General features: G+C 43.4%; 1 protein-coding gene across 5 annotated transcripts in view; it reads right to left on the bottom strand.

Moving 5' to 3' along the window:
* BARD1 (BRCA1 associated RING domain 1) overlaps positions 1-22,958 on the bottom strand; it is a 40,085-nt gene extending 17,127 nt beyond the window's left edge. Inside the window, exons 1-6 of one of the 5 annotated variants that reach the window (XM_059868224.1) lie at positions 22,699-22,958; positions 22,539-22,595; positions 19,308-19,453; positions 11,813-12,792; positions 4,438-4,518; positions 3,190-3,362 (exon numbers count right to left, since the gene is read on the bottom strand). In XM_059868224.1, coding sequence (XP_059724207.1) covers positions 3,190-3,362; positions 4,438-4,518; positions 11,813-12,792; positions 19,308-19,453; positions 22,539-22,595; positions 22,699-22,853 — 1,592 coding nt within the window. In that variant the 5' untranslated portion in view covers positions 22,854-22,958. Of the gene's footprint in view, positions 1-3,189; positions 3,363-4,437; positions 4,519-11,812; positions 12,793-15,053; positions 15,179-19,307; positions 19,454-22,538; positions 22,596-22,698 lie in introns of those variants that run through there. The other 4 variants (XM_059868225.1, XM_059868222.1, XM_059868223.1 and 1 more) reach the window with 4 other exon arrangements.
* Between the last annotated feature and the right edge of the window lie 1,370 nt (positions 22,959-24,328).

The following is a 24,328-nucleotide window of genomic DNA, read 5'->3' as shown; positions in this document are numbered from 1 at the left end:
GGCATGTGCCCACTTGATGGCTTTGTGAATATCTGACATCTAAATCTGAAATGGCAAAGTCTCAGCTCTCTGGATAGGGTTGCACCTCACCCACTGAAGTTTCTCAGATCAATCCTACATCCCCCCACAGCCAGTGTGTCTTACCTGCCCTTGGACCTGCTGTCAGTCACTGCTGCACACCTTTAAAATCAATTTCACTGGCACAACTGAGTATCACGCTGAATTTCCAAACTACTGCTCTAAGCAGGCTGCTGCATGCAAGCTCTGGTTTTGTTCCAGTAGATTAACTCTTCAACACACAAGGGACATTAAGACACCAAACTGAGTTAATTCTACTCTTAAGACAGCAGCAAGACATCAGTCACTCCTGGGAGGTCTCATGCTATATATTTCACAGTGTCCCAAGTAACATTTGAATGCATTTGTCATGTTCACATTTTACTTAGTTTAGCTAAAGTAAAACACTTAAGTAACCACAGTGAACTAATCAAACTTTCCTCCTCGCTCCTGTGAGATAAAGAAGAATCACTTTATCCCACCACATTAAGGAGAGCCCTCTCCCTGGCTGAAAGCTAATCCTTTGTGAGCCTGAAGAGCCTACAAAAGGGCTAGAAAGGGTTTTATACACCAAAGAGAAAAAAAAAGTGGACTAAAATTAGACCAATTTATCTGTTTGACAAAATTGGTTTGGTGTAGCCTTAGCTCACACACTGCACACCTCTCAAGTTAAGGCACTCCTCAAGAAAATAAGCCTTGGAGATGCAAGTCCTACTCATCACTGCTTCAATTTCTACTGCAAAGAACCTAAAATAATAATGTGAAGGTGAGCATTAAGTACAAAGAGAGCAATTATAACTAGCCATAATGAAATGAACTGTAATTGCACCATTTTAAGTGATCAGCCTGTTCTCATCTCCTGTTTTCAGAACTGTGGCCAGCTGGTTTCAGAGATCTAGGAAGAAAAGTCACTGAAGAAAAACAAGCCTCTTGTCAGATGGGACTCCATTATAAGGATACCTGCACCCACTAGGAAAGAAGAATTAACTAAATCTTTTAGGTGCAAGAAGGTTCCACTTACCTAGCCAAATCCAACCACTGCTTAATTAGGACTAGAACTGGCAGAGGCTGCAAAAACACCCTGTGAGATGTGCAAAGTCATGATCCAGGGGAAGATCACAGCACCATTCACTGCTGGAAGCTACAGGGGCACAGGAGGGAAGGGAGGCACGAGGCATTCTCAGGAGTCTCAGACCCACTGTTCTTGTTTCTGTTGTTTCTTGACACTGTTTGGAAGGGGCCAGCAGAGCAAGTCTGAACACTTGGCTTGAATGAACATCTATTTTTCTGTGGTTCTAATGCTGTGTGTAAAAATAGGGGAGGGGAAACCCCACCTCCTTTCCATCACCAGTGCAATTGCAACACACACAGTGGCATTTCAGCCAAAGACAGAGCCTACAGAAGATCTGAAGTCTCAGTTATTCCACGAGGGATGGACAGGACTGAATTTGTGCCACAGCACCCAGACAAATCACACAAAGATTAATGGCAGCTACATTTGTCCTCAGAGATTTTAACTGAACATTATCAACATTCAGTGAAAAGTTAAAGCAGGGCTTAAAGTTTACATAAATCTCCCCTTCCCTGATTAAAAAGCTTCTGTTTCAACAGAGTCATGTTTGCACATGCAGAGTGAGCTGAAGGATTCAGTTTGACCTGTTTGTGTGAGCACATGCAGCAGACACCAAGGCTAACAGGAGCCTGCAGAGTCCATGGCTGGCATTTGGAGCCTGGGCTGAGCAAAGCCACCAGAGCTGAAACCCTGCCACAACCTCCCGGCAAAGCTGCTGGCTGTGCTTTCAAACACCAGACAAACACGTGCTAAGTGTGACACAACCAGCTCCTCATATTCAAGTGGCCTGAAAATCTCTGAAGCTGGCAGCTTTTCCAGGTGCACCAGTCCTTGCTGCTCCTTCATGAACAAAGTGAAGATGAACAACTGACCCTTGTTTTACTTTTTCATGCTGAAGTCTTAAGTCAAAAGTCTTGTTGCTTTGTTTTGGCTTTGTCTTGTTTTGTAAACTCTAATATTTTCAAGATTAAGACTTGATGAAAACCCTATGCTTTCCCACAAAGCACCTTAATTCTGTAAGCTTCTAGAGTGTGAATATTGAGAGCTGAAGTGATAAAGCTGAACTTGTTTATGCTTCCTCATGTGGCTGCCACAGAAACTTCATCCTGCTGTGCACACACCTATTGACAACTTGCACTGGACTCAAATTTATACACACAGGCCCTGGCACAACAACAGTACAACCCCTAAAATTATATTAGTGCCTGGAATGCTAACAGGTTTATTCATAGACTGAAAGATTCTTTAGCACCTCTTACACACAAATGCCAAAACCTTCAGAAGACCTAACTGTATAGAAGAGTCAACTGAAAATATTACTTAGCTGCTTTTTTTTTTTTAATTAAAAGGTGTACCAAGGATTAGTGCTTTGATCCAGAAAGGCAAAATTGAAAACTCCCAAGTCTCAGCCTGTGTCTGTGTCATTTGTGAAAACAGAAGAGACTGGAGCAAAATGCCTTCTGCTAGCAAGTAGTGTAGTAAAAGTAAAGAGACAAAAACCAGCTGTAGCAGTTCAAAACCCATCTAGCTCAGCATCTTAGAGCTGACAGCAGCTATAACAAGATGCCAACAGGAAAGTGTAAGATTAGGGCGAGCATATGTTGTTACTTTCCCCTCCAGTACTCCAGCTATCTATGACTCAGGCATCCTCAGAAAAGCTCAGGACAAAGCCAAAAGGAAAGGAAACACCCACCTGGTAAGCACGGCAGAGCACACATTTAACACCCACCCCCTCACTCCATATAAACCACATTTCTCACCAGCCCTGCTCCACATTCACTCCGCACCCCCTGCGGGCGCTGCAGGCACGGTTACCGGCAGGAACAGCCCGGTTACCGGCGGGAACAGCCCGGTTACCGGCGGGAACAGCCCGGTTACCGGCGGGAACAGCCCGGTTACCGGCGGGAACAGCCCGGTTACCGGCGGGAACAGCCCGGTTACCGGCGGGAACAGCCCGGTTACCGGCGGGAACAGCCCGGTTACCGGCGGGAACAGCCCGGTTACCGGCGGGAACAGCCCGGTTACCGGCAGAACACCCCGTGCTGCTGTGAGATACTCACACGGCGTGGCGGGAGGCGCCGTGCAGCAGCAGCAGCTCCACCACGGCCACGTGGCCGTTCCTGGCGGCGTCGTGCAGCGGCGAGTCGTTCTGGTAGCCCGTGGTGTTCACCAGCGCCCCGTGCCGCAGCAGCAGCTCCACCACCTCCCTGTGCCCGTAGTTACACGCCTCGTGCTGCAGGGGGAGAGCCACAGGGGGCAGCTCAGGTGAAGCACAACTCACAGGGGACTCCTCTCATGGCAGCACTCCACGGATGGCCAGGGAAGATGATGCAAGGGTGCTGCATGACACTCCTGACAGGAATGGCCCTGGGAACCCAAAGTTCTTCACTAGGGGTCACCACACGTGGTGGTGTTTGCAGGGGTCTTAGGACAAGGGGAGAGATGAGAATCTTGACTTCATGTTTCAGAAGGCTGATTTATTATTTTGTGATATATATTATATTAAAAGAAAACTGAAACTATACTAAAATAATAGAAGAAAAGGATTTCATGGAAGGGGGGGAAAGGGCACATCATAAAATCTTGTGACTGACCAGAGAGCCTGAGACAGCTGGACTGAGATTGGCCATTAATTAAAAACTACATGAGACCAAAGATGCACCTGTTGCATTCCACAGCAGCAGATAATCATTGTTTACATTTTGTTTCTGAGGCCTTTCAGCTTCTTAAGAGAAAAGATCTTGGCAAAAAGATTTTTCATAAAATAGGTCTCTGACAACCCAAAAATGACAAAAAGCCCCAAGAAAAACTGAACAAAGGCCAACTGTGTCCAAGTTAGACCAAAGGGAACAAAACCCTCCAGATTACAGGCTACCAGGAATATTCTGCAGGAGAGGAAGAAGTCATGGTTGACAAGAACCTTTTGTTTATTTTCTGTAATTCAATCAAGCAATTTTTTCACTCCACTACTTGATATATTTCCAAATCACTGAGGACATTAGGAACCCATTAAATACAAACATTGTTTGGATTTGATCATTTGCGAGTTATCCCAGCTGTAATTTTCTGCATTTGCAGTCACCAGCTGATCAATTTCGTGGCCTGCCCTACACCCCAGCAAAGGAGAATGACACCTGGGCAGGTCAGCAGCTGCTGATGAATTCTTTTAACTTGGTTTATCATCACTTCTTCACTTTGCATAATTCTCTGTCACCTAAATGTGTGTGAAGGGAACTAAAATATCAGAGAGGAAAGGAGGGATGAAGTGAAATCTGATTAGATGACAGAAAGAAGCCTTCAACACTCACCAGAGGTGTCCAGCCAGCATTATCTTTGACATTGGGATCTGCCCCGTTTTTCAGCAGCTGCTCCACAGCTGCTAAGTCACCCTACACAGGGAAAAAACCAGAATTATGAAAAAGTAATGAAGAAAATACATAGATACAACACCAATTGGAGAGATGCCCAATTATAAATTTAGCTGCAGTGAGAATGTTATGATATAAGCCTTCCATGTAGACATTGTCAGGGTAACAAAAGCTCAACTGACCTGGAGATCACAGTTAATCATTGCTGTTCATTTAGAACCACCCACACATTTTACACAACTACTTATTTCTAGATAAAAACTGTGCATGTAACAGAGTTAATTCAAAATAAATGGAAAAGTTTGTGCTAAGTGCAGTCCATCCACTACAGTCAAACTGCAAGGAGCAAAGTTGGAAACATTTATTGAGAATTTTCTCATCCTTCAGGCTGGATTTTTTTCAAGTTAATCAAAGTAACTGTCTGAAAACACAGGTGAAACAAATTAATAAGCCTCACAAGCTTCTAGAAATTGGTTTTCCACGAAAGGAAAAAAGTTTTATTTAACACTGCAATTACTACTTTATGTTGAATCTCACTGACACTTTCTCTGACAGTTATCTACCAAAACAGTTTTAATTTGCTTTTTGGAAAAATGCTATACTCAGCTTTCACTGTAAGCAAGGAGGTGTGGAAAGGGTGGGAACTGATGCAGAGCCTAAGGAAAAGAGGCTGAATAGAGATGAGGCAAAGGAAGCAAAAGGGCAGAATCTGGGAATCAGAGGTTTTGACACCCTGAAAAGCAAAGCTGGTAATAAGACTGGAGCACATCCAGGTGCAGCTATAAACAGGTAAGGAGAAGGTGCCTGTGGAAGCTGAGGCAAGGAGATCTCTGCAGTGCAGGCCTCAATTCTTATTATTTTAGGCCAAAAAAAAGCATTAAGACAACTGCAGACACTTTGCCTAGACCAGGGTACTGAGATCCCAAATGAAGACACTAATACACAAACTGGTATGTAGCTCTTGCCAGGGCAAAATATACAATATAAAAAAAGATCTGGAAGAGAGAAATTTAATCCATGATACATATCAAGTTCAATGCCTTTAAGTAGTGGAATTTCAAGGTGCTACTCACAGCAAGCCTTGGAAAAGGTGAGAGAATATTATACTAAGCTTTAAATACAATAAAACCAAATTTAATCAGATTTTCTTACCAAGAAACTCTTTGAAAAAACAAAACAGCTTTAATCTTTACTCTAAGTTAGAAAAAATATTAAGACAGACTGCTCTGCAAAAATAAATCCAGAGAGCAACAAATGTAAACTCAAAATTCACCCAAATAAATGCTGAGACTCACTGGCTTTACAACCATCAAGCAAATTAACACATCAGAGATAAACTTCATGCATTATATTCACAATCTGCATGTCCCAGCAAAATGTTACCTTTCAAAGCAATTAAAGGATCCTAGCAGCAGTATATTCTTTATGTTTGCAAGGTAACAGACATAGATCAAACCTGAGGAGTTATGCAGAGGCAGCCAAGACAGCACTCAGCATTAAGATCCTTCCTGACAGAGGGAACACACAATTATCTATAATGAGCGAGAGCTGAGCTTATCATTTAAAGTTCAGTTTGCAAACATGTACTGCAAAGGGGTTGACATTTCAGGAGAACTGCTTTAGAGCAGGAAGCACACCTAATCATTTGTGTGGGCATCAGATACTATCACAGCTTTTCAGATCAGTTATGTGAGCATTGGTTTGTAAAACATCGCTGGGGCTTCATCAAAGGAAATGTTGCTGGTGTGGACACCAGGACTGACAACATCCCCTGACTTAAACCCAGGCCCATGTCAGAATTAGAAAATTGGTGGTTTGCTGCTTACAGAAGATAAATATTGTCATCATGTCATCTGTAAATGGAACCTGCTCCCTACAACCAGCACCGAGCACTGAGAGTGACAGCAAGGAGGGAAAGCTGTCATGAGCTGTGCAGGACTGGATGGGGGCTGCCAATCAGGATCACGAGAGAGATGTTAACAAACCAGAGCCAGGAGAATGTGCCTTTTGTGTCCCCAGAGGCTCTTCAGTCAGCCACCATAAGGTGAACATTTAGCTTAAAAAAGCAGGAGACTAAATTTCAAGTGGCAGATCATTAACAGACCTTATCAAGTCCCTCCTGCAAGCAGGACCACAATCACAGAATCATTTTGGGTTGGAAAAGACCTATAAGATCATCAAATCCAGCCACAGGTGCCTCTGACATTTGCCTGGATCTTCCAGAGGCTGATAACAGCTTTAGATGCCAAGTCAAGCCAAATAACTGTGATCCAAGAGTAAAAAAAAAAAGTGGCATGGTTATTTTTTACATTGGCCACTTCTATCAAAGTGATGGAATTACTAACATTTATAAGCTAATAAATGCTTTGCTAAACTCTTAAACAAGAGTAAGGAGCACAGAGGTGCAAATGCCAGAATTCCAGGTCTTCCCTCCACAAGAGAGCAGGAGAAACTACACCTATTAGTATGGAATGAGTAATTCCAACCTGCTGCATAAAGATGTGCTTTGACTAATGCTGAAATTAATTCTGCACATTCAGTTCCTCGAGTATATTTGATGCAGCAGGAGTATTACCAGTCTGCACCAAGAAGCCACAACCAGGGGACACAAGGAGAGACCCTCTTAGCAGTCTGCAGCAACAGAGGGGAAACGTTAAGTGGAGACATTCTTGTTCAGAAAAGGAGAACAAGGCAAACAGCAGGTAGAAAAATGCTCCTACCATTAAGAATTCACAGGCAAGTGTTTATTTTGAAATCTAATTATCAATGAAGGATTACATCCAGCTCTTGAAAAAGCAGGAGCTGCTGCAGAATGCAGAATTACCCACTGGGAACAAACAAAGCTCAGGACATTTCACGCTCATAACAAAGCTCAGCCTAGTGACAAGGCGGTAACGCCACGGGTTTGCTCCTCCTCGCCGAGCAGCAGGAAAGGCACTGGGGCCATCTGTTGGCAGAGCTGGAGCCGGCAGTAGGTGAGACACAGGAGCATTTACAGGGCTTTAGCACTTCCTCCTCCCAAGGAGAATTTCTGACCAGAAAACCATCTCTACTTGGCTTACACAAGGTTGTTGGAGGCTATTTTTCCTTTTCCCTCAAGTCCTGAATTTAATACATATGGTCAAGAACTGCAAGTGTCCTTTTAGTCCTATTTTACAGGGCTTTTTTTTTTTTTCATTTTGTCCTTTACAACTTCCATTAATCAAGGTATTTTTCACCAAAAAGTCAAATTACTAAATAAATATAAACATATTCTACCAGGAAACATATTCTACCAGAAAACATATTCTACCAGAAAACATATTCTACCAGTTAATGATAGATCCCACGAATTAGAACAGTACATGAAGATGAAGCTAAAAGCTGTACTCCTTCTACCAAATAATTCTTCTTTTATTTACAAATTTAATCAAGCAACTTCAGTCTTTAGGTCCAGCAAATGAACCAAAAAGCCCCCCTTTCAAAGATAATGCCATTTGCTTGTTTAAGCTGTGGGGGAACTGGATTATCTACAACTCATAAATGGTCAAGGAGGACAAATATGCAATAAAGAGCTTGTGTGAATTCTTTCCAGAATCCGGTGAGTTTCTCACCTCAAAATCCTCCAAATGAATTCCCCACACAGACTGTTCCCTGATAACAAACACACAAGAAGCTATGCTCAACCTTTAATAAAGGGAAAACGTGCAAGGAGTTACCCAGCCTCAGAAACAAGTGACAACCAAGCATTATTGAAAAAGAAATGGTAATTTGTTTCCAGGCTTCCAAATCAGCACTTGGGAAGATGGATTGCTTTGACTCATGGCCAGTTTCCACATTCTCAAGTCCTGCACTTGAAACCATTGCACTATTTCATATTTGCCTTGACCTCCTCTCTCCAGGAGGGGAGATGTTCATCTGTGACCCATCTCCAAACCATGACACAGGCAGATCCAGTCCCAAAAGCAAGGAAGTGCACAGCTGACTAGGTCAGACACCTGAACACAAAATTTAAAAGCCATCCTGATGTTAGCCATCACATGCTCACAAAACCACACCAATCTTCTCTGCTCTCCTTCCTGATGTGTCATTAACTGGTAACAAGGCAACAAAAGGAGCACTCTCACAGGCTCAGAAGGAATTAGTTCACAGTTATTTTACTGTGTTAATTATAATGACCATGAGGAGTCCAGCACAGCAGGCTAGCCATGGGTGAAGCCTTTCTGTGAGTCCTCCTGAGAGTGCAAGGAGGGAAAGCCATCATGAGCTGGCAAAATTAAAGGGTTCCTGGAACAGGAGATAACCAAAACTGGTCCAAATACACTACACCTCTCCTTCAAACTCAGCAGATGCTCTGCAGAGAGACAAATTCTTCTTTCCTCAGAAGAGGGACAACTCCTTATTTCCTCCTAACCTGAAGCACCAGGAGCCTTCTCCCAGCAATTTCCCATCCACTCCTTGTAACAGCGTGGCTGCTGCCAAGGTCCCCTGTCACCCTCACCCTGGAATCCAGAGTGGCACAATTTGCCCCATCCCTTCCCTCAGCAAAGCAGGAGGAGCAGAGGCACCACCCAGCCCTGAATTCAGTGCCAAGGCACAGGGGGGTTCCTCTCTCCACAGCAGATTTAGGACTCTGCCCTGACTGTTAAGTGCTGCTGTGATTTCATTGCCATGGAAGAGCTGGTCCTGGGAACGATTTGTTCTCTTACTGAAAAAGAAGTCCCACGTGGAAGGGCTGTTGATGGGGCAATTTCCCATTAGTTTAGAATATTCAGAGGTGAATGGGTCACATTTTGTATTTGAACTAATTGGATTTTCCCCTTTAATGACTATGAAGATAAACGTGACTGCTGGTTGTTACAGGAAGAGTCACATTTATTTTCATTTATTAGTTTAACTCAACATTAAGGTTCTAGTGTGGATGATCTTTCTCGAGAACCATTTTGATTTCAGTGAAAATAAAACTACTAGTACTAGTAGTAAATGGGGACAGTCCTTCAGAATCATTATAAACAGCACAACACTCTTAGTTTTCATGCCTGCTAACCTTGTTTATGACCTCTTTTAAATAAGAAAAAAAGGGAAAATTCAATTAACTTTAACTGAATTCTGGGTATTAGCCCCTAACAGCTAATGAAAATAATACAGATTTGTTTTTGTAACTAATGAAGTCCCAGAGAATTAGACTTCATTTTACGCTGGGGGAGGGTGGCAGCTACAAGTCTGTTTCACTTTACACACATGGAAAAACATTACTTGCTGTGAAAACAAGAAGAAAAAAACCTGCCCATAAAACGAAACTGGAAGAGAAATGCTTCTTTCAGGAAAAAAACCCAATCAGAACTAGTTAGAAGGAAAGAAAAAACCCCAAAGCACCAACCAAACTCAACCCAATAAATCTAAACCCCACACTGAAAACACACAAAGAGGATAAAGCCTGGTATTTTCAAGAGCAGTTTGACAAAATACTTTTATCAGTTCATACAGGGCTTCTCCAAGTTAAAAGATGATAACCAAGGATCACTTTCCTTGTGTTATTTTAGATCCTTTTCAAAGCAAACTTTGGGATCAACCTGAAGCCCTACCTAGCTACACAAGCCTTTGCTAATGAGCACCTCAGTGAGACTGGAGCTGCTGGATAAAAACCACAGCAGAACTAATGAGGAACAGAAGCCATTTCCCACTTTAGCTCTACAATTAAAAACATCAAAAGACAACAGTGAAAGGAACTCACACACAGGACTGAAAAAGCCCATCCCACTGCCCACACTCCAGCTGGAAGTCAGCTCTTTTTCTTGGCTGTACCAATGCCAGTAAGGAGTGCCAGCAACACCACTGAACTTCAATAATCAAAACATGTTTATCATCCTTTTTGTCTACAGCATGAACTGCTTAATTTTTCATTTATCATCAAAATGCTTTGCAATGAAACCTTATTGGCATGTCCCCAACATGCCAATACTCCAAGTCTCAACAAGCTGCAGGGGTGCTGTTTCCTTAGATGAAATACCTGTGCTCCAAAGAAGCATCAGGCATATTGCTGGAAACCATACCTGGGTGAAAACTTGTCAGGGCAGATCCATTTTTTTCAGAACCAGTCAGTCATGACTGCATTCATCACAAATTCCCAGAAAATCACAGAAGGGTAATTTGTAAACAGTGTTTTAATAAAGAGGAATATGCAGGACTTATGACAGGAGATAACAAGAGATCTCTCCTTCAAAGCTCTTGAGTCCTGTGAGGACAACATTTCATTTTCTCCCCTCTAATTCCATATTAATGACATCAAATCTGAGATTTGAACTCGGCTCAGCTGACACTTCCATTTAAAAAGGTCTCATGCAGCAGGAGTGGCTTATTAGAATGCCTTTGGAAGAGAACAGAGTTATTTATCAAGAATAGCCTCTGTCTCACCAGCCAGAAGTGCTGTATAAATGTCAGGTGCTTATAGAGGAATCAATTCTTCCAATATATGCAGTTTATTAACCACACAGCATTTGTATTATATGATTTAGCACAAAGTACATTTAAATTGCCAGACTACAAACTCTTTGAAATGACCTCTCAGAAGGGAGCTGCCAGGAGTACATCTGATGAGTGGGACATGTTTTACCCAGCTTTTACAAAGTCATGGGCAAGGACAGCCCCTGCAAAGAGCAAAGCCATGAAGTTCTACCACACCAGGAACTGGTTAAGATATTAACAGCATAATGAGTGACAGCTGACATTCCAAAAATAATGTTGAGCTTACATAAAGCTGAGAACACCCCAACTATGTCCCTTCCCTCCAGAGTACAGGGAATCAGCATGGCAGTCACAGGGTGCAGACCTCATTCCCTGAGCCAACACTTGCATCAGGTGGTGGATCTCAACACTTAGATAAGGTTAACCAATGTTTCACAGAGTTATCTTCATGTGCATAACTTAGATCTTGTCCTGGCTGAGTCACCAGCTCAGACTGAACTGATCAAGGTCACTCAGTGAGATCTGAAATACTGCCTAAACTCCTTGTGACAAATCAGAGACAGCTTCCTGGCACACAAGGCCAAAGCATTTAAATGCTTATCACTTCCTAAACCTCACAGGTATAACTGACACTGTAATGCTTTGAGTTTCCAAGTACAATCATCTTTGATCATTCAAACAGTCATTTCTTTATGAAATCAGAGAATCAGGTTGGAAACCTCCCAATAAGCCCAGAAGAAAAAGATCATAAAATGAGATTTCCCTCCCTGAAATAGGATGTTCTGAAGTAACTGCTTTCCAGAATATTTTTAAATCAACATTGTCTTTTTAAACCTCTGCTTAAATCTGAACTAGAAGATGATGGTCCTACCTTGATGGAAGCAACATGGAGCAAAGTCTCCCCCTTGTAATTTCTTCTGGCAATTGTGTTGACACCAGGGGATTTCCCCACAGAAGGACTGAGTGGTGCTGCTACTCGACTGCAACTCTTGGAAGTGGATGGGGTAGAGGGAGATTCTGCAAGTGAAGGACTGTTCATGGCTTGAAGAGCTGCAGATCTTCTTGTCTTCACCCCAGTGTCAGTGACTTTGGATGCAGAGGAAGAAATCTGGACTGGTGTCTGTTCAGTGCCTGGGGAGATGGGGGAGCCCTGCAGAGACTCCTCTAAGCCATCAGCCTGCCTGCCTGACTTCCCAGGAATGCCCCTCTCACTTCTCCTTGCTCTTTTAGACTGAGGAGTACCCTGAGGTCTGGACTGCTCCCTTCCACGTTTCAAGGGTGTAATTTCATTTGCTATTGACAGCAATGCCTCTGCAGCACAATTTTTTTCCTTGCTCTCTCGTGCAGAGCACACAACCTCACTGTTTTCTTTCTTCTCTGGGGATTCTATCTGTGGTAGAACTTCCACATCTTCTGTATTATTGCTGGAGTCAGCTTCCTGCTGAGGTCTTTCTCCAGGACTCTCTGGTTCCTGAGTGCACAGCACTATTGGCTGACTGCAGATGGTCACACACTTTTCCTTGGCAGTCTTCTCAGCTTTTTTCTGCTCAGGTTTCTCTAAGCTCCACTCTTTGTTAATGTCTGCTAGATGTTTCTTCTTCATCTTCTTAATCTGTCTCTGAGTTGGTCTTTTTGTGGGCTTAGAGGGCTTTTCATGAGGAGGGGAAGGAAAGAAATCATAAACTGAAGATGTGTCTTGGCCAAGGTCACTGCTTTTAGTGCCAGCCTGACTCCTCTTCACGACACATCGAATCTTCCTGCTTCTTGGGCTGAACCACATTTTTATCTGTTCCTTCTTGCTCTTCTTTTCCACCTCTGAGTCAGGCGGTGTGGATGCATCCTCTGCTGAATCTAAGTGCATGAGGAAAGGGGAAAAATAATTATGGAGTACTCTTCAGAACCTCACAAAGCAAAAAAAATCGTAATTGCAAGAATTGATGAAGTGTTACTAAACACAATCTATGAGTGCCTTCATTTCTTCATGTGGTGACCTTAAAAGCCCTGGCAAGGTGACCCTTCTGAGAAGGCACATAGAGTGACTTTAAAAGCCCTGGCCAGGCCACATGCCACTGTGGAGCTCAGATCCCAGGCACTGACAGCTATCCATCAGGCTAGTGAACATCCTGGCAGAGCAATTCCTTCAGTAGTCTGAGTTCACAACACAGCAGAGCTCTGACCAGGTGAGAAAAGGACACAAGTTGGTCTTCTCACTGAGTTCTCCTTGGAAATAAGGTTAACAAAGAGGCATGTGCATACACAAAAGAGCACAGAAACAATTTTCTAAAGAGATATTACAGTTCATCCAAAGACGGAAAGGAAAAATAGCTGCAAGCAAGCAAAACCAATATCCTTATAAAAATGTCAAACATTCCTAAAAAAATTTGACTGATTCCACAGATACAGCAGATGAACCAGAGGAATATATATAGAAAATCTGTAAGCAATTGTGCCCTGTCATTTGACCCTTTACCCCTGGGTAGTAAATAACTTCAAGGAAGCTAAGCATTTTGATGATCTCAAACATTTCTTTAAAAATATGCAGTGGAGCAATTTTATAAATCACATTGTACAGCACATTACAAATCAATGACCAGGATGGAGGAATATCCTGTACTCCCAGCACATGAAATAACAGTTCTGAACAAGGACTGAGGACATAAATACTGTCTTCAATGGCTTAAGAATAAATTAAGGAGTATAAAGTGACCTTAAAGTTTGACACTAATTTAATGTCACAGGGTTTTTTTGACACAAAAGAACCATGGCAGATTTTGTACCAATTCCTTCATTCTGAACTGGTGTAATTTTAGGTTATTTGGACAAGTCCTCCAAAGTAAATGCACAACTCATTCTTCCTGTTGCCTCAAACCTCAGGGACTACCACTCACAAAAGTCTTGGTGATTTATAGCAATCAAACACAAAACCAATATGAATTTTGTTTTGAAGCAGCACTAAGACCAAGATTAGAAGGGAGGGGAAGATTTTAAATATTCTTGAAATAAACAATATAAAGTCTCAGTTATTAAAAGTGACAGACACTCACTGCAACAATCTATCACTTTCACTTCAGTGCATTAACTTCCTCTGGCTAATTTATTATCTCCATACCTTCTCTTCTATTTTTGGTGTTAGTAACTAAAGCCAGTTTTTCACAGCAAGCTGAGATAAACTCATAGCAACAAACACACTGGTTCCAATCCCTTAGTCACAAAAGTAAGTGCTTTTTGTAACTCCACTTAAAAGAGAACCATGTAGCTAGTAATTCAACACTAAAACAGACATTCACAGATGTCTTTTAAAGCAATATTGCAAAGTTAAATGTTTCCTTAATCTTGATTTCAATTACCCTGCTTACCCCTCGAATTAAATCCTGTTAGATGTTAGATTCAGCTAGAGGAATATGTAAGCCATCAGACCAAAAGTGTCATTAAGAATACAGCTTGAGGCTAGATAATCAATCATTTAGGCATCTAAAGATAATTATCAAGTACAGAACTGCAGCTATTTGGTTTTCCTCTAAGGCTGGGCTAGGTGCAAACAAGAAAAAAAGCACTGAAATTGAGACTGAAATCTCAGAACTAGCTAGAACATATCCAATCTCATTCTGGCATAACATCTAAAAAAGGAAGAGCTTGATTACAAACAGATGCAAAATATAGAACATAAGTTACTATTTTCTCATCTTGCCAGTGTTTACACAAACTAGCAGATCTCCTTGTAAAATATTTACCTTGCTAAAAGTATCAGTCATCCCCAAGTAAAGAGAAAGAATAAAATCGGCTTGCAGAAGTAATTTGTGCAACAATTTTGTGATGGCCAGAATTCTTTTTGGTGTATATAGCACAGCAAGACTTTAAATTCCAAGTGACAAATTCAATCAGAGGCACTGTCCTTCAGAAGTATGATCTAAAGCAGCAGAACACAATGAAGCACTTACACTGATGTACCACTTCTGGCAGCAGGAAAGCCTGTGAGAAATCCACCACGAGGCTTCCTGAACTGATCTGGTCATTGCTGGTTGCTCAGCAGGGACTCACCAGTCAGGTTATTAAAAACCTGCTGAAAACAGAACATGCTAAATAAATACTTCCCAAGGAGTGTTTTTCCTCACCTGCAATGACTTGAGGTGTAATTAGAGTGTGCTGCACGTTCTAGACCAGGGAGGCACTCATGGGACATGATTAGAAGATGCCCACATCCTGACAAAGAGATCCACTCCATCCAGAGGCCAGCCATGCACACCCAGGGGAGGAAATTGCATTTTCTGGCTTTTCTTAGACTCTGCTAGCCCTTCCTCCATTTCCAAAGTGTACAAGGTAGGGAGCCCCAGCAACTTGGACAAATGGCCAGTCTGCCTCCCCTGAAAATCAAATCTTTTGATGGACCCAGAGCTGTGAGAGAGAGAAATAAAGAGGGGAGACCCAGAGTCAAGAAGCTGAGAGGACGTTCTTATGATTTAGTAAGTAAATGTTAATTCATATAAAGAAGGTATTATCTGGTAGCTAATTTCATTCAGTTAAAGTACCTTCAGAGGAAATTGCTCACAATAAAATCAATCCCAATGAATTCTCTGCTGTCATTGAGTTTGAAGCCAGAGCTTGGATCTCAACAGGACTGAAAAAAATTACTATTAAGATTTTGATTTGTCTTTTTAATACATAAGTGTCCTGACAAAGATTTTCAAAGAGGCATTTAGACAAGGTAAATCAGTAGAGCATTCCTTACTAATTCTAGATTTTAAGCATCTGCAACAGCATAAAGGGCATCCACAACAATAGTATTAGAATCAGCCTATAATAAATGCAGTAAATTTAATCTCCATTACCTCTTAAACATAACATTCAGATACACAATGTAGTAACTGAATTATTTCTAAATTAAAGTTATTTGCACACAATAAGCACAAGTTTCTCAATGCTGGCATTTAATAGAGTTGGATTTCTTAAGTGTTAAAAGGGTTGAGAGTACACAGAAATACCAGGAGATGGTCAGTGCCTTGCAGCTAGAGCTCCAAGTTCTGCTGCAGTGCAATAGCAGGCTAGTGCAGGGAAAAAAAAGGAGCAATTAGAAAATGTGGTTTAGCTATCATTAATCTGCATCAAAGGAATATAATGATGCACATTGTGTGCCTTTCAAATTATTCTCTATTACGGGTTTCAGAACAGAAGTTGAGAGATCTCTTTGACAAACTAGTCCCTTATTAAAAATCAAAGGGAAGAGCTTTGGTACCATCTGTGCAACATTAGTGCCTTCACTGAAGAGTGATTATTTTGCAAGTTAAGTATTCAACACCGAAGGGGAAAGGGAGAAATTCCAGCAATTCAAACTTAATCTTTAGATGTTATGAAAAATGCCACAGCAGCCATGAAATGCAATGTCATCTGTTACAACAGGAGTTCCACATGCAGTAAATGTGAAACAGAGTCATGATGATAAAAAGGCTGATTGGCCTCACTGACTGTCCACCAGCATCAGCACCAGCTTGGGAAGCTTTGACCAACTCCTGCAAGGTGTAGCTCTGCATGAGAAAAGGGGGGAAGGCTTTCTGTTTGATGTGTAAGAGTGAAGCAGATTGCTACAAAGAATAAGGTAAAATCAACTATAAATGCTTGCTGATGGTTCTGAAAATTTACATCACACAGAAAACTCTCAAGTATTTAGAACTTCACTTTCAAAATCATCACTGTAAATCAACAAATCTGGTGTTTTATGTACACTAGGCCCATGATTCCACAAGTCCTCAGGAATTACCCACCCATGAAGCCCATCATCCCACCAGTGTCAGCTCCCAAGATGCCTTGGACCCTGCAACACTAGAGCTAAAGAGTTTGAGAGCAGATATCCTACCTCTGGTGCCTGCCAGGGCAGCCAAAAAGTCAGGCACCTCTCCTCATCTTACCACATATTAAGCACAGAAAGCCTCCAACAAGTGAATTAATTTGGAGGCTCAGCATTTCCTACCTATAGCTTGAATTTTCCACCTATAATCTGCATTTTCCAGCCAGTTTCAGGTTGGTTTGTCAATTCATCTTCAGTCACCCCAGGAGTGTCATTGGCTGTGTTTCCCTCTAATTTAAAAGGGAAGTAGGGAAGTATTAGCTGCTTTGTGCAGTCTTTCCTGAATTATTTGCTGCTGCTTCTTACAATGCACATGCTGTTTGGCAGAAGCTGTTTTTATCCCAATGGAATACAAAGTGAGATCCCTCTCATGTCTACTGTGGAACCTCAGGGTACAGGGATTTTTGTATTTGAAATATTCAGTGCGAGCTTAACCCTATCCTTTTCAGTCACAGCAGTTCCATGGGGTTTTTTAAAAGAAAAACACAACTTACTGCATGCACTAGCTCTGTCAGAGACAAAAAAAAATTACTAGTAGGATGTGCTTAGAAATTTCAGTGTCAACAAGGATCTCCAACAAGATTCAAGAGAAGCCACAATTGTTTCAAAACAAGGTATACACAGCAAATATGCAAAAGGGACATAAATATATGGAAATATTCGTTATTTCAACTGCTTCTCTCCTGCACTGAAAGATTGATTTTTCGGTCTACTTCCTTTACTGGAACATAAAGTACAATTTCTGACCTTCTAACACAAAAGAGAAGAAAATATTGTTGACAGAAGTACAGTGCTGTAAGAACATGAAAGCAAGTCCTTAACAAGAGAAGAGAACCCATGATTCTCCAATCTCAAACATATTTCTCTTTGGATACATTAAGTTCAAGGCAGAACTTAATGTATCCAGACATCTATGGGAGGTGAGGGACTTGCTGGAGATGAGGGACAAAACATCCTGAAGAATTTGCTCTCAAAATCTCTAAAGCTACAATATCCTGTGATTTTCAACCATATATATATTTTTTCCCCAATATATAACTGGCTGTCCTTAGAGGTGTGCTCATTTACTTATGACAGTGAACTGTTACCAGCTCAGGAGGATTTCCTCCTAACCACACATCCAAAAGGCCACTGTGCTCATCCTGAGCACGCTGCAAAGATTACAAGTGACAGAAAGGCAACTCTCAGATCAGTTCATATAAAACACTCATGTAAACTTCTATTTTGTGTCTGCTTTAAGTCAGAACAAGGAATGATAAAAAGAACCTCATTTAGTTCTGTGGCCTAGCCACACCACACAGACTTCATTTTAGAAGAACTATGGGATTAAATGTAGTATTCAATTTTTAGTACAGCTACATCAGACCAATTTTTAAGAGTTAATCCATCTCTAAGAGCTCTCCAAAACATCTAAACAGTATCAATAATGCTACCAGGTTGTATTTAAATGCTTTATTTATAGCATCACAAACAGTTCCTCTCAGAATGATTCTCTTCCAAGTGTGCTTTTAAAAGCCTTCATCACTTAAAATGTTTCCCTGAAATCCTATTTAAGCCATCATCTGTTTTCTATGCTCCAGAAGATTTAATCACCATAGGATTTTATACCTATATAAAATGTATTCCTTTACACTTGGACACGGGCTTCAAGCCTCATCACTTAAAATCCATTTTGGTGTCAATAAAGAGATAGTCCATAAATGAGTGAAGATACTGATAGGATTAGACATAGAAAAGGAATCTTTAACTTAGACAAACATATTGGGAAGCAACAATGAAGGAAGAATTACCTAGTCTGTATCTGACAACTAAATGAATGTTTTCTAAAACTTGGTATTACATAAATGCTCCTCTCTGAGCTTGCAGAGGAAACACACAATCACCTATGCTGATTTCATACAGTTTTTCCTGCTTTGACAAACAACCTAAAATCTGATAGAGATTGATTCCCAGAGTACATTCTCTGCAATCTCCTAGCAGAGTCAGCAATGACAAAACTTCACTGCAGCAGATTAGCTGATTGTTAGGGACCAGAAAATAAATGAGTTAAGACTTGCTTCTTTCCCCTTTTTAGGCAAAGAACATAGATCATTTATCCCCATGTGCAAAAACCCTGAACTGAAAATTACTGGGACAGCAGGCACGACTCAGTGCACAGAAACCCAGAGGCAGGAGAAGACATGCATTAATTCTTTAATAGGGGAACTTTACACACAAGGGCTCCCATAAGGTATGGCAACCTGTGCCCCTGCTTTGTGCCACGTGACTCAGCCATCTCTCCCACTTTCACCTAATTTTGGAAAACAGATTCTAATGAATTATGGACTAACTCGCTCACGCAGATCCTTAGTAAAACAGATTCAAAGAACGAGCAATCCATACAGACAGCTCTCTTCAAATGAAACTTTCCAAACATGATTTGGAACAGCCTCTCAGAATTTTAAGCAGGGCTGCACGGCTCATTCCCAGTAAAATGAACTGGGGTGGCCTGGACTCTGCAGCCCCCAGGGAGCCGGGTGAGTCTCACCTGAGGCGTTGGCGCGCAGGAGCTGCCGCAGCTTGCTGCAGAGCTGGATCATGTTATCCAGCTGCCTGTTGATCTGTGCATCCTGCACCCAGGCTGGCATGTGGCACACGGGGCACTCGGTGCCAACACAGTCACCCACACAGGACCTGCAAGGCAAAGGGAAAACCCATTATCCAGTGGAGGTTATCCACTGCCCCCACCATCAACCCAGCGAGAATCTCTTGTTTGAGCACTGTAAGAAAGCCCACACGAGTTAGTCACAAACACAGGACAGGACATATTTATCATGGCAAGTGACAAACTGAACATAAAATTAAGCAACCCACTTCCAAAGCCTTGTCAGGACAGCCATGAAAAACGCAGTGCCTCACAAGCTGACCCAAATTTTCAAATGCTCCACTGCTGTTTGACTCCAGGTAACAATTAGGCTTTGCTGTTAAAACTACTAATTCTTTTACATCTGCTATTCTGCAGCCTTCCATTTTTAAACAAGTGTCAGAAAACCAACCCATAGTAAGCTACAACTTCCCCTTCTTCCCAGTTAAAATTTGTTTGATGCTGTGAAGAAGTTTCACCTGTGTGAACATTTCTCTGTATGAAGTCCCACGAGGATCTCCAGGAGCTCACAGTATTTTACCACTGCTCTCTTTCTCAGCATTTATGTCAGATGATCGTGGTGGCACAGGTGGGGAAATAGATTTACTCACTAATACTACTCTCCCCAAATCAGCCTAAAACCTGTTATTCTTTGATTAGGCCAGTGAGAAGACCTTATGATTTGTCATCTGGACTACAACATTCAAGGGCCATTTACATCTCGCCCCCATCTAGCCTTTTAAATAGAGGTTACAGTTCCACAGAGGAAAAACTGAATCAGTTTGAACAGTCTCAGTTACCTGAGCACTACTCATGGGAAAATTGCTGCTGGGTGTGTTTCATGCTTTAAACAGACAGAGGCCCTTTGTGGCTGAGGCACACTGAAGAACAGCTCTTGGCTCCAACACACCCTAGATGACATTTGTCAAATCCCTTGGAGCAAAGGGAAGGGCCAACCAGGTCTCCTTCTCTAGGGAAGACTCCAAGGTTACAAAAAAGGTACTGGAAATTTATCTTTGAACACTTAAACATCAATGGACAACATGCAGGCAAACAATTGAGTTGTAACTGAAATAGCAGCAACCTGGACTTACTGGAGAGATGATAAAGGTGTGGCAAATACGTTGTGATTTTATGTAATTTAGTTTTGAGAACAGTTCATAGTAGCTGCAAATATTATTGAAAATACTTAATTTCCTTAGGTTTATTTTAAAAAATAGCCACTGCCCAGTCATCAAAGGACAGATGAAATTGCTGCTAAAAGGTCAAGCATGCAAGAGAGAAAAGATCAGGCACAACAATAACTCAGATAATAGCAAATGAACTCCTTTTTCTGGAGCAGGAAATAGCTGCTAATGAGTGCTGAAGACTCCTCTTCGCTGTTCTTTCCAGCCTCATCAATACAAACTGCATTGTCCCTTTGGTTTTTGGAAAATTCTTTTAAAACCCCACAAAACTTTACCGAACAGTGGGTGAGTTACATTTATCACCTAGAATACACAGGGGTTATCCATAATAAAGCCACAAGGCCTTAGATGCCCAACAGCTGAACAATTGCATTTATTAAACCACATGTTCATGTTTATAAAAAATTTTTAGAAGTTTCTGGGGATTATTTTACAAAATGATCTGTAGACATGTTGTATAAATGAAATAAATAATTTAAATAATTCCTTCAAACAGCAGAATCATAGAATAGTTCCAGCTGGGAGGGACCTTAAAGCCCATCTCATTCCACCTCCTGCCATGGGCAGAGACTTTCCACTACCCCAGGTTGTTCCAAGCCCTGTCCAGCCTGGCCTTGGACACTTCCAGGGATCCAGGGGCAGCCACAGCTGCTCTGGGCACCCTGTGCCAGTGCCTCACCACCCTCACAGGGAAGAATTTCTTCCTAATATCCAAAGTAAACCTGCTCTCTTTCAGTGTGAAGCCATTGCCCTTAATCCTGTCCCTATGTGCCCTTGTAAAAGGTCCCTCCCTCCTCAAGAATCTTCCACAGCAATTAGTGGCCACAGCTGGGAAAGAACACGTGTCTGCAGAGAAATAAATCACCTCTGCACCTTTTAGTACATGCATACTGGCAAAGAGATGCTGAGGGCACCTGTCCCATAATCAGTTACTCCTTAAAAAGCCAGTAGATATTCTACTTGAATTTTACCTTTCAGGCCTTCAACTGTGAACTCCTACTACAAAAGTGCTGAAGAGAGGGAGGGGATACACATCCATGAGGGAGGGAGGGTTTCTTCAGTTTTTAGTGACATACTGACTATAGATTAACAGGACATAAAGCTGAGTATCTATGCTGCTCTACAAGTAGAGGTTAGACAGTATCCTTCTTCTTCACCCTAAGAAAGGTAGATTTTATCAGACTGCTTACACCTGTGCTGTGCAGAGAAACTCTGTAAGACACACAGCAGACCTTTTAACTCCCCGTGTTTGCCTGTGCATGCCCTGAAGAGCAGTGACACACACGGTGGCCAAAAGGTTTCCCCACCTCACCCAAAGGCGGCTCTGGGGCACAAATATTTCAGCCTCTGCCTGTATTGACAATGCAGTGAGTTGTCCCACAACAGGCGACCAGACCACTGCCACTTCAGAAGCGCCTTGCTGGCAGAACGTTTCTAATTAAAGTCTGTTTTTTGAAGCACTCAGATTATTTGACCAGCTCTAAGCAGAGGTAAACCTGCCTATACCAACGTGTTCGGATGCGTGTGAGAACAGCAACAGGCGCAGAGGCAGAACTGAAGGAGCAAAGTCTTGGCAAAAGGCCAAACCAACAACGAGCACCACCCAGCCCTCAGGGGCAGAGAAAAACCCCCTCGGAACAGAAAACACCTTTCCAAGCTGCTCTTTTTTCTTTATGTGAGGAAAAAGGAGTTGAAAGTGATGCGAGCTGCAAGTTATTTTGGATTTTTACCTCACTACAAGCGGACAATTCCCTCCACCACACTGAAAGTTCCCTTCACACCTGGCCAGCATCCTGAAGCCTAAACCAGCACTCCTGCATGGGACCCTCAGGAGAACAGCAGCTCCCGCTTTCCTCTCCCCCTCAGCTCTCCGGGAGGAGCAGCAGGCCCCAGCGGTGCCCACTCCCTGTCCTTTCTCCACAGCACGGCGGCGGGCCCCGGTACTTACAGGCAGAAGACGTGCTCGCACTGCCCCAGGGACACGGGCTCCCGCAGGACACCGGCGCTGTGGGCAGAGCAAGGAGAAACGCGGCACTTTTAACACACACAGCAGGGGCCGTGGAGGAAAACGGGGTGGGAGAGGAAGGGGGAAGGAGAACATCCATTACCAGCGGGAGCAGATCAGTGCCCTCTCCAGCCGCCCCAGCGCAGCGCGGGTGTGGGACCAGGGGTGCTCGGGCGGCGCCATGGAGGAGGCAGCGGGGCGGAGGGGGCTGCCTGGGGCCGGCTGGTTGCCCGAGCGTCCGCGCAGCGCCTCCCTCATCGCTTCCCTCACAGCGGTTCCCTCATCAGCTCCGAGCCCTTCCTTCCCTCAGCGCTTCCCGCCGCCGCTCCGAATCCCCCGCTCGCCGTCACTGCGCAGGCGCGAGGGCCGCGCGCGCTCCTCGCCCTCAGCGTTTCCCGCGCGCCGGGAGCGGGGCGGGACCACCCGTGAGGGGAGCGCCGGGGAAATGGCGGGCTGGGCGAAATTCGGGGCGGAGAGCCAGGAGCACGGGGTCAGTTAGGGTGTGGCAGGAAAATTGGGTGTTAATGTCTTCACATGCAGTTCCGTGGGTGAGAGTCTGAAGTAATTACACGGAAAATGGGCTTCAGGTCTGAAAGAATAACTTGACAGTCTTGACAGACTTTTTGTCTCTAACGTCAAACTGCGGGAACTTGTTGCAGTTTAAACTTCTGAACTTTAGAGTAATGGCAGAAATGCCTCCGCACAAGTCTCTAAGTCTATGCAGAACCCAGACTGTCTGAACTTCTGAACTTTAGTGGCAAATGACGATACAAGTTCAAGCAGCTCGAAGCCATTTCCTCATGTCCCATTGCAGTTCCCTGGGGGCACAGCCCGACCCCCCGGCTGTCCCCTCCTGGCAGGGAGCTGTGCAGAGCCACAAGGGCCCCCTGAGCCTCCTTTTCTCCAGGCTGAGACCGCTTCCCTGGCCACCCGTTAAAGGCAGACATTTTTCCTCGTACCGGAACATCCCCTGGCATGGAGTGAGGCCGTTTTTCCCCTTGTCCCATCGCAGTTCCCTGGGGGCACAGCCCGACCCCCCGGCTGTCCCCTCTTGTCAGGGAGCTGTGCAGAGCCACAAGGGCCCCCCTGAGCCTCCTTTTCTCCAGGCTGAAGCCCTTTCCCAGCTCCCTCAGCCTCTCCCGGTGCTCCAGACCCTTCCCCAGCTCCGCTGCCCTTCTGACCTGCTCCAGCCCCTCGATATCCATAGTGTCCTGAAGTGCCCAGAGCTGGACACACCACCTGAGGTGTGGCCTCACCAGTGCCCAGCACTGGGGAAAAAAATCACCTCCCTGCTCCTGTGGCCGCACGATTCCTGATACAGGCCGGGTGCCATGGGCCTTCTTGCCTACCAGGGCTCATGTTCAGCCGCTGCCTCTGGCATCTTTCCCAGCTTTCCAGCCCCTCTGCCCCAGCCTGGAGCTGCAGGGGGTTATCCTGGCTGAAGTGCAGGACACACTTGGCCTTCTTGAACCTCATGCCATCAAGATACCACAACAACATCCAAATCGATCTCCTACCCAAACCTGATGCTCCTATGCACGTCTTCCCAGTGTCTGTGTATCTATAACAAGCATGTCTAACACAGCATAAACATAAATATCTGGCAGAGATACCTCACCGGTCACTGTTATTTCAGGTTTCCAGGGTGGTTTTTCCTTCAGCCTGTGGGTCCTGCAGCACGCCAGCCACAGCCCAATCTCCCACTTTTGCAGCTTGATGTTTTTTAGGTGGTA

The sequence above is a fragment of the Haemorhous mexicanus genome, chromosome 26 (genome assembly GCF_027477595.1).
Source record: "Haemorhous mexicanus isolate bHaeMex1 chromosome 26, bHaeMex1.pri, whole genome shotgun sequence".
NCBI lineage: Eukaryota > Metazoa > Chordata > Aves > Passeriformes > Fringillidae > Haemorhous > Haemorhous mexicanus.
The sequence above is the reverse complement of the archived record's forward strand: the minus strand, read 5'-3'. Positions and strand labels throughout refer to the sequence as shown.